This window comes from Mercenaria mercenaria, chromosome 15 (assembly GCF_021730395.1).
Source record: "Mercenaria mercenaria strain notata chromosome 15, MADL_Memer_1, whole genome shotgun sequence".
Taxonomy (NCBI): domain Eukaryota; kingdom Metazoa; phylum Mollusca; class Bivalvia; order Venerida; family Veneridae; genus Mercenaria; species Mercenaria mercenaria.
Genome location: NC_069375.1, coordinates 68,986,154 through 68,997,425, shown reverse-complemented (window position 1 = coordinate 68,997,425; position 11,272 = coordinate 68,986,154). Strand labels below are relative to the sequence as shown.

At 34.2% G+C, this 11,272-nt stretch overlaps 1 protein-coding gene across 1 annotated transcript; it reads left to right on the top strand.

Annotated features, from left to right (window-relative positions):
* The first annotated feature begins 1,132 nt into the window (after window positions 1-1,132).
* LOC123562809 (uncharacterized) lies at window positions 1,133-3,627 on the top strand. Its single transcript, XM_053525569.1, has 5 exons — window positions 1,133-1,504; window positions 1,827-1,951; window positions 2,722-2,845; window positions 3,058-3,223; window positions 3,514-3,627. The coding sequence occupies exons 1-5, from the start codon at window positions 1,385-1,387 to the stop codon at window positions 3,618-3,620; spliced, it is 642 nt and encodes a 213-aa protein (XP_053381544.1). The 5' UTR covers window positions 1,133-1,384; the 3' UTR covers window positions 3,621-3,627.
* The last annotated feature ends 7,645 nt before the right edge of the window (window positions 3,628-11,272 follow it).

Sequence of the window (11,272 nt, the reverse complement as noted above, 5' to 3'; positions counted from 1 at the left end):
TCTACGGCAAATACACGTCACTTACAGAAAAAGATTGATGTAATTACATAAAAGATTTAACAAACCCTGTAGTTTCTTTCTTAATGTTAATTGATATTTCAGGGTTTCATGCGTTTGGAACAGTGTCGTTGGCTGATCCATAAAATAGTCATACTCCAATAGAGATAAACAACACCATGCGCGGTCTCCATGGCCGAGTGGTAAAAGGTCTCTGACTTTATATCCTGGCCATTCAACCTCGCATCATGCGAATGCATTGAATATGAAACAGTTTTCTTTCGAGGTCGCCACTATTCGATGTCGAAAACATTCATTCAACATTTAGTCGAAAACGCGATATTACATCGACATTTTACCATCCTACCATCACACCATCGCGATTTCATCATTGTGCCATCGCGTTTTCACCATCGTACCATCGTTGTTTCATCATCGTGCAATCGCGCCATCGCGTTTTCGTCATCGTACTATCGTGCATCGCGGTTTAGTACTAAATAAAAAGTCACGATTGTGCAAACGGAACACCGTAGTAAGGGGATAAGGAACAAATAGAAATTTAGTTTATACTTCTTAATTTAAGGTCGATTGTGACGCAAGTTCTACAACTTATATTACTCACCCTCTAAATCTCATTTCTGATGAAACCATTGCCACGAAGGTATGAGAATAGAGGCCCGTATTTCTTTTAATGCTAAGCGCCAAGCAAGGGAGGTACTGGTACCATTTTCACGTCTTTGGTATGACGCGGCCGGGGATCGAACCCACGACTTGCCGCACTCGAAGCGGCGCTCTACCACTAGGCCATCGAGGCGGTTAAATAGAAAATTGAATACCTTAATCTTTGGAGGTATAAAAAATTTCCGTCGTTTGCTTTGCTGATAACAGCAATCTACCTCCATATGCATTTTCTAACCGGACAATAAATATAGCGGCCAAGCTGCGCAAAAGTTACATATAGGTAGTGTACTTGTGATGGCAAGCATCCATGCATAAACTAAAGTAATTGCTTTTCAATTACAGCTGCATATTAGCACTGAAAGCCACGATGTCTGTAAACTGAATTTAGTTGAAGGACAATTATGTATTGTTGTGTATATATGTGTATTAATAATAAGGTCTGCCCCAGATGCTGTTTCAACATGTTTAATTCTGTTTTTATAACTTTGAAAATACAAAATCAATCACAGAATATAGTTAGATATATCAAAACACATTTAGAAAAAGGATTTTACATTGTCAGTTTATCTACCAGTGGTATACTAGCTTATTTATACACTGTTTTTATATCCGAGCGATTTTCATGATGTATTCAATGACTTAACACATGATACGGTTTGTTGATTACATTCAGTGTTTAAAGCATAAATGAAACAAACTCTCAAATATGAATGTTCTACGGATACTTTATTTTCTTCCATTAATATACGTGGGATATCAAAGTGTATACAAACTTTACACTTTTTATCGAACATACTGCACGGATCATACCTATCCGCACTTCAAAGTAAGTTATTTTTATCATAAATTGATAGTTTTATCAGTTCGTGTGTACAAGTGTTTTCAGTATCATTTATGTGCATATGAGCCGCACCATGAGAAAACCAACATAGTGCACTTGCGACGCAGTCTGGTCAGGATCCATGCTGTTCGCTTTCAAAGCCCAATGCAGTAGGAGAAATCGTTAGCGAACAGCATGGATTCTGACTAGACTGCGCGGACGCGCAGGCTGGTCTGGATCCATGCTGGTCGCAAATGCATAACGTTGGTTTTCTTATGGTGCAGCTCATATATGTATCTATAATATGTGTTCGCATTTACATCTGTAGAGTGACGATGACATTGTGAAGCAGATAAAACAACAGTTAAAACTGGATCCACATCCTAGCGGTGCCGGAGCTTTTAGACAGTTGTGGAAAGGAGATAGGGATGTTGTATTTACCAGTAAAACCAGGTATGTTTGAATTAATGTTAATATGAAAACAAGTTCTTTCAAACAGTTGTAAGCTTAAAGAAATGGAAAGAACTCCAACGACAATGACAGTGATACTTTAATGTTAGATGTGAATGACAGCCCATTTAGTAACTTATTAGACCTGGGAGCGTAACAATTTTTCATAGGCCATGAAAGGTAAGTATTTTCCTCAAAATTCTAATACAAACAAAATATGTGGACATGAAAACAAATATAGAAGATAACTTCATTGCGGCAAATGTCATTGCGTTGCATTAAAAATGAATACGCGGATGTCGTCAATGATGTAAATAGTAATTCCTGATGCCGTGTTAGAATCGAAATAATAATTATATCTCAATCAGTGATTGTATCATAAATGAATATAGCTATATATATAATTATATATAATTCTTTCACATCGGAACTCCAAATAATAATTTAACGGCAAAATCAATGTTGGCGATATGCTATTTCTTAAATATATATAGTTATTTTTTATCGGAAACTAAGTCAGTACCACTTGACACAAAAGTTGTTTTCTATAAAAGTATTCTCATAGTCATATGCATTAGAGTTTTCAAGTTTATCTTTAATCAAACACGTATATATTCTAAGTAAATAGTAGATTTCCTTACTTTTAGTTTAATAGGCATACCATGGAACATTATGAAGTCCTTTTCGTGTCACATACATATTTGTCAGAATACCTTATATGCTTTATATTTTGGTCACTAAAGCGTTATTTATACTACTATTTTCATTTACAGTCACAGTAGTGCAAGAAGCATAGGTACAAGCATATATTTACTGCGAGTCGCGCCAAATTGTGGCCAATGGCATAAACACCTGTCAGATCAAGGGTTTTTCTGGCATGCTGGTGGGGCTTTAAATGTAAGTTGTATTGTATTGCCAAAGTTGCCAAATATGACTGAAAATGTAAACCTTAAAAACGTTTTAGCGAGACGAAAATCTAAAAACGAAAATTTATATCATATTTTATTACTTTTTACAACAGCTTGAGTTTGATGACGGGTTTAAATTATGATATTTCGACACGTTGTCATAAATACATCACTAGAACATTTTTAATTTGTAATCCCTAGATCCATATGCTTCATGAAGACGGCAGATACAGTTATGACGTATTATGTGACGTAACAACCAATGAAAACTGTTCGGGACATGTTATTATTCCTCACGATACATGGTACTTTGCAGTACTTTCACCTGATGCTTCTTATAACCTGTGCAGCGAGGTCGTTATGCCAGGTAATTATTTATAGCCAGCGTAACGTTTCCCTTGAAATGCTTCATAGTAATAAAAATTCATATTTAATATTTGTCATATACTGACTGACCTATATAATCGCACAAACATTGGATAGTAATCTTTCTTTTACATAGATATATAGTGTCTTTGAGGATTTGATATCAGGCCACCTGGTATGTGTTGGCATTTCCATTTGTATTAGGTATATTAAGAGCTAAAGTACAGTACAGATGTCAACTCCTTTATATATCTCATAACGTCATACTAAGATCTTCTCGTCTCATTTCAGGTTTTGAATTCGAAGATTGGTCGGTGGGAAGCGAGGGAGACCTAGTTGAAATTTATCCACAGTATAATGACATTATTAAAAATATTACAAATTACAATAAATGTTGAAACTGTATCGGTGATATCTTTTTTATGAATGGTCGGAAAATGTTAAGTTTTAGAAGGCTGAAATATTGGTACACTTACATTACATACGATACAAACGGATAAAAAATAACACAACAAAGCATGTTTCATAAAATACAAAAAAGTATATGTAAATAAACGCATGTTTGTAACTTTAATTATTATTCAAAGATGGATGTAAATATTACAACTTAACTGTCTCAGCGCGTGACACACAACATTTGTGTACATGTTTAGAAATAGATTATACATCAAAATAAACCACTGGTATTAACACAAAAACGGGTGTAAATTTATGTAATGCTGATGTAAATATTCAGTGTTAATGATGCATTTCTATTTATGGGAATTTAATGTTCAAATATCTATTAAACGCAGTAGGTGTGTTAAAATTATGAATATTTCGAAGTGAAAATTTCAATGTATATTTCAGTTTACACCAAAGTTAATCATGATTTCAGTTTACACCCAAGTTAATCCCTGCATGATTTCAACTGACTGTATGCGAATGTGATTATGATAAGCTTAGATAATGTTCTTCGACGTCAGGTGGTAATTCTTATCCCGCCGCAGCAGGTATGTTACGATATCGGCCTCAGGCAGTTAAAGTCCATTTTAGAACAATATGGGACTGAAATTATAAGCATTCAATGGGGCAAGCGCAAGCCAAAAAACAATCTTTTTATGTTTCTGAAAATATACGAATCACATTTTACAGAATGTAGGATTTAATGGGCATCACATTGCTGTTAAGGGCCATTAATTTTACTCTTAAATGAAATCGTACAGAACCTAAACATTTAATGGGCATTAAATCAAAGTTAAGGGCCATGAATAATCCTGTTAAATTCAAAATATACAGAATTTCATTATTTTTTCAAAGCCATTAACTTTTTTAGCTACCAAACCAAATTTTTAACGGCATGATTCATAGTCAAAAATGGGTGTTTTAATGGTATTTTAACATTTAACCAATTAATATTGTGAAACCTGTTAAATAAAGTGATGCAAGAATTAATGGGGTTAATTAACGGTTTTTCCTATTTTAATGGATATTTTCCAGGGTTTTAAACCATGTTTAATGGTATGTTCATCCAGTAGTGCTATTCACTGAAAGACTACCAATGACCATATTTTGGGTTATTGAGATGACTTTATGACATTTGGTTAAAATTAGCCCTTTATTACAATTGATTTGTAGAAAGCGGCATTTTTCACTATAATTTAGAGGGTAGGCCACTTTTATACCTAACAGTAGAGATATATTACAATATAATTATTTAGAAGTTATTTGTTTTGTATTACGTTACAGTAGTTGAATTTGGATTATAAAAATAGTTATTCAGACCTGACATAAAATGTGTGTGTTAGATTCAATGAAATAAGAAGAGCGTGCTTATTTCCAAAAGCTGGAAGTTTTTAAACTTAGTACATAGAACAAAATCTTTTCTCCAACAAGAAAATCTAAAAATAACTAAGTTTCTATAGCAGAATTACGTCAGCATGATATGACGGAAAACAATATAGGTATTTCTTCTCATTTTTTGATAGGCTGTTTAACTTTACTATGGAAACGCCCTTTAAATAAACAATATATTATATATTAAAATAGAGAAAAGTGGAAACTTAACAGGTCGCTCAACACGACAAAAACGAAAATGTTGCAGGCTCGGTCAAGTTAAGTATATTTAAGATGATTTTTTCAGAAAGATGGACATTTTAAAACTTTATTTTCATTTTTTGGTTGGGTTTAACGTCGCAACGACACATTTTTCGGTCATATGGCGACTTTCCTTCTTTGACGTTGAGGAAGACCCAATGTGCCCCTCCGTGCATTATTTCATTACGGACGGACACCTAGGTAGAATAACAGTCGTTCCGTGAGCCGAGTTGGATGGCTTCCTCAAATTAAGAAAGCAGCACCCCAAGTGAAGCTCGAGCCCACGGGCAATTGATCCTAAGTCAGTGATCTTAATCATTCGGTCATGGAGATGCCGTGTTTAATTTCAAATCTGAAATAAATATTTAAAAACTCTTAAATACAAACAATGTAGACCAAGAAAGTCGGATAAACTTTTTTGCCATTGACATGCATTTATATTAATTACCTTCAAAATTATCTCAGATATAGATGAAAGGCCATAGAACGTCAAATTACAGCTTCAAAAGAAATTAAAGATTAAGCAGAGGAATCGTCTGAAGCAAGATTCTTCTTCTTCTCTTCTTTTTCTTCTTCTTCTTCTTCTTCTTCTTTTATGATAATGGCCTCGTTCAATACTGATACATTTTGGCCATGCATGGGGGGTTAAAAAAGTGAAAGACTATCAGGTTTCCCAAGCTACTCAGTCCACCTAGTACTCCCTGACAGTTGGTGATAAAAAGGTGCAAAAACCTAAAACTTATAGCCCTAAGTGTAAGACATGTTCATATATAATATGCATGATATATTAGTGTCTCAATGTACTTGAATTCATTTGACTCGTATTCGCTAATTGTTTGAACACGTGCCTTACTAAATTATCTTTTCACTAACTCCACCAATAAATTCAAGTAGATGAAGACTAACCAAATTTTCTCCCTGTCTATAGATTAACTTTACGAAATTACAAAACAGATGTTTATTGTTTAATGGCTACTTTTTACTATAGATTATATTAGACGCTTTTACAGCACACGCTTACTTTCTATCGAAACCTTGAAACGCGCTGAGTTGGAAACATTTCGTGAAGGAGAGAGAGTTTGTAAGAACTAAACAATACATCAGACCAATTGCGGCAAAGCGCCTAGCACTGAATGCTAGGTACAAACGAACACGCACATGCCACAGCACGTCCACTAACCAAACAAGATTAGTTTCGAAGCTGCTTTATTTTCCAGTCCGAATTGTACTACGCATTCGTACTCGTAGAACATTTGCATATAAATCTCTGTTTTCATGTCTCACAAATAAGTAGTGAAATGTTAGTCTTTTTAACTGATTGGGACTAGAGAAGCTATATTTACTCTCTTTGAAAGTGAACTGGATCTCGATAAAAATTATATATATATATATATATTTATTTTTTTTTTATGACGTACTTAAGGTAATATGCGCCACCTAACGATTTTAAACGGACTGTTATGAAATTTTACCAAATTAAAGTTGACGATATTTCCGATTGACTGGTATTTTTTCCAGTTTTCTGTTATTCTCCATTTTGCAGCTGTATATCTTCAAACATGACCACTAACGTCATTTTTTCAGCAGAGCGCAAAATGACGTACTTCACAGGTTTTTTAAGTAGCGTTTTTATATACAACAAAAATACGGCAAAAATTCTTTATTTTCAAGTTTGTATTAAAATCATCTCTCCACTGATATATAATTTGTCAAGTTTATTTCGACGTCACATCGGAGGCAAACGATTTATGAACGCAAAACTGACGTCGAGCTTCACCCAAAATTTTGCGTAAAGACGCCATATTTAAGAAACTGCCAGATAGTTTTTTTAATAAATTTGAACAAGCGTGCAAAATTTCAATCGCTATCGATTCCGTAAAAGGAAAATGGGGGTCACCGTTTTAGATTTCGCTCTATTTACCGCGGCGCTTCCCCTACCCCCCAGTTAAAATAACGACGTTTTTATATTTATTTTTTAAATTTCCATCAATTTAAATTCAGTTTCGGTTTCTGTTGGTGGATATAATGAAATAATATCACAATAATGATAAAATCAAGACGTTATTTCATGATATTCTTCAAACAGATGAATGTTTTCGAGAAAATGTTCTATACGAGACAAAGAGACATATTTAATTATAGACAACAAACAAATTTGCCTAATACCCCAGTCACACATACGGCGCGGCGCGGGTAGCTACGTCTAGCCACGGATAGAAACGCAGTAATCCGTATCTATCCGTACCTGAGTCGTACCTCAAAGTAGTAATCCGTATCAATCCGTACCAACACTTGGTCAAAACGTATTCAAGACTTATCACAAACTTGCAAGTTTCTCCAACTTTTGAACATGCATAAAAGTTTGAGCGATCCGTAGCCATTTGAGCGTGACTTTAGTCCAACTTGGTTGAAACTTATTCATCCGTAGTTAAACGTACTAAAACGTAGTCATCCGTACTGAAACGTACCTTGCCGTATTGATCCGTAGCTGAACGTAGTTATCCGAGGCTGCCCGTACTAAAGCGGAGTTCAACGTAGTTCACCGCCAGCGGCGTACCTGGGCATACGTCTGTGCGTACAATTCAAATTCGGCACCGTGAAAATGAAAGGCTCAAAATGCTAAAAATGCAATAAAATGTAAAGCCTTAGGAGGTAAGGTGGCTATTTAAAGTTCTTCATTTGAACAATATCATCTTTAAGTTAATGAGATTATCAAATTCATTTTTGAAATACTGTAAATCACGTTATATCCGCATGATCTTTATTTCGCGAATTCCCGCACCTTGAATTATTTCGCGGCTTTATGAATTCGCGACGGGAGGGTCAGAAATTTAAATTCGCGAAGTTTTTTATCTTATATTAGTGAAATTCCAATTCTGGAAGTCGTGATTACATTAATGTCCATTCTTCCGTAGCTTTTTAATCCTTTATTCAATTTACGGGCGATTATTCTTGTTACAGTCCTTTCACAAATAATTGTAACGTACAAGTATATAATACAATGGTGTGATAAATTGTCCACTAATCCCTATTGTTATCTAAACAAAATGTGTAAAAAATCAGGTTTGTCGAGAAGATAAAGGGTGATATGGATCATCCCCTCAGGTAACACGTGCTCTGTTTGTTTGACAAAGTGCATCAAGGAGATGCCCCCCGTAACCTGTTAAAAAAACAAAGTTATCATCCTGCCAGCTGCATGTAAATCCAACCTCTACACATTAGCGTTAATTCTGTCTTTAAGCAGTATATTCTACATGAAATGTAGTTTCAATGATTTTTATTATACTTATTGATAATATATTGAAATAAATTGAAGTACATTTAATAAACATCGTGTACAGGCGGCTAGTATTCATTGCTGAACTTGACCGTATTTCGGACATTTTTTTCGAATATGTCTGTATGTTATGGAAGGAAACTTATGTGGATTTATGAATTCGCGATGCACCCGATTCGCGAAAAATAGCGGGAATTAAAACATCGCGAATAACACCGGATTTACTGTATGAGATTGATTTGTATTTTTTAATAATCATGAATACAGTAGAAAAAAAGGTAAGTTTAAATTTCATGGAATCATATAGCACAGCAAACACAGTCAGAGACACAGACCGCCAAATAGAAACACTCATGCACACATGCAAACACCAGTACACAAACTGACAGCGAGGACAAAACGAATGGATATGTGTATATTGGGCATCCTTTGGTCAAAAATATGTCTGCAAAGTGTATTTTCTGTTTAAATGTCCGCCATTTTTGTTACAGCGATAAATTTCGCTCACTTAATCCTTACAGCATACCATCATACGTCCTTCCCCCTGGTTATATTGATTTGTCATGTTTGCAATTAAATCTATCACTCTATATCCAAGTCTAGATACGGAAATACCATATAGCAATTTACGCAGTTTGAATTTGCGGTTGCAAATACAGTAACTAGAAAAAGGTTACGTTTCGCACGAGAAAACTTAAAATATTTGCAATGTGTGGGTAGATACATGTCAAAATTCGGATGCAGAAGTCATGCATTAAATTAAACATTGACAAAGATTTCAAAAACGATAACAAAAAAAACAAACTAATACATCCTTAATGTGTGCATTAACGTTCCATTCATTGCCTAAGAAGTATGCAATCTTTACATTGTAAAGATATTAAATAATAAATAATGATAATAACAGCTTTTCACACGGTTCGAATATGCGATTTGTTCACATGTATATTTGGGATTAGGTTAGAGTTTAGATGCAGTTATAGTACGGAATCCTGTTTCCGCCATCAACTTTTCGACTACACGAACGGGCAAAATGCACTTCCGCCAAGGAAGTTCTAACTTTTGCCTGTTTCCTAGCTACCGGCTTGTGCACACATGTCACGTGCAGTATTATTTTCTATAACGGTTCCTTTTGTCCCTATCATGCGTTCGACAGAATACCAAAGGAAGATAAAAAATACACTGACATAGGAATATCCGGACCCGGCATGAATCATACCTGGTAGCTATCAGTTCCTGAACATAAATTTAAAACGAAGTCTTAGATCTACACAAAAATATTAAGTAATAGAATCTCTTAAAGATTGACTACAAACATTTTGTTTAGAACTATAACATTTGATTTGTGTATCAAAGGATTATATTCACTTTTCTGCTAATGTTTTAGCATTTCGACAAATATTATTAATGTTCTCAAATTTAAAAAAAAGTTTGTTTAAGAATTGAAGCTGTAACTACAAATAAGAAATCAGCGTAAGCCCGGTGAATACGACTTTTGGCTAGAACGCACTTTACCGATACGCATTTCATGTTTCAATAAAAGGATTGTTTGTATTTCTATGTCGTATAGGAGAGCATTTTCTCGAAATCATTCATTTATTTCAAGAATTTCATGAAATAATATCTTTGATTGGAATTTGATATCATATATCCACAAATATAAACAGAAACTGAATTTAAATTATTGGAAGTTTACGAAATAAGTATAAAACGTCGTTATTTTAACTGGGGGTAGGGGAAGCGCAACGGTAAATAGAACGAAATCTAAGTCGGTGACCCCCATTTTTCTTTTACGGAATCGATAGCGATTGAAATTTTGCACGCTTGTTCAAATTTATTCAAAAAACTATCTGGCAGTTTCTTAAATATGGCGTCTTTACGCAAAATTTTGGGTGAAGCTCGACGTCAGTTTTGTGTCATAAATCGTTTGCCTCCGATGTGACGTCGAAATAAACTTGACAAATTATATATCATTGGAGAGATGATTTTAATACAAACTTGAAAATAAAGAATTTTTTGCCGTATTTTTGTTGTATATTAAAACGCTACTTAAAAAACCTGTCAAGTACGTCATTTTGCGCTCTGCTGAAAAATGACGTTAGTGGTCATGTTTGAAGATTTACAGCTGCAAAATGGAGAATAACAAAAATCTGGAAATAAATACCAGTCAATCGAAAATATCGTCAACTTTAATTTGGTAAAATTTCATAACAGTCCGTTGAAAATTGTTAGGTGGCGCATATTACCTTAAACTTAATTGCTGCCGTTAAAGAAACGGAAAATGTTATTACTAATGAAAATAAATATAAGAACAAGGTTTTGTTTCTAAAATATATTAATGTATTCATTCATTCTTTAACAGGGAAGTAGACAATAATACATGCTACAAATTCATGTATTAAATATATTATACTTTATATGAGTTTACAGTACCAGTCTGGTTAAACTAAACTTGAAGAAACCCGGATGAAGGCAGCAACACGTGGTTTGACTTTTATAGAATGTTGGTCAGAAACAGATTCTTTATTATGAATTGTTAATTGTTCATTTTCAATAATGACAATAATCCTTGAAAACAATGACTTAAACGAAAGTATTTTCGTCTACATTTTATTGTCAAACCTAGAAATTTTTCAAGCGTGTAGAAAGATATCGTGTCTGCATCGACAAGCACCTATAATACCTTGCGACATTTCA

Excerpts from the sequence above, each read along its gene's own strand:
- LOC123562809 (XM_053525569.1), top strand. The coding sequence starts at position 1,385 with ATGAATGTTCTACGGATACTTTATTTTCTTCCATTAATATACGTGGGA. Across the intron at positions 1,505-1,826 it reads ATACCTATCCGCACTTCAAA|AGTGACGATGACATTGTGAA; the intron begins GTAAGTTATTTT and ends TTACATCTGTAG. Across the intron at positions 1,952-2,721 it reads GTATTTACCAGTAAAACCAG|TCACAGTAGTGCAAGAAGCA; the intron begins GTATGTTTGAAT and ends TTTCATTTACAG.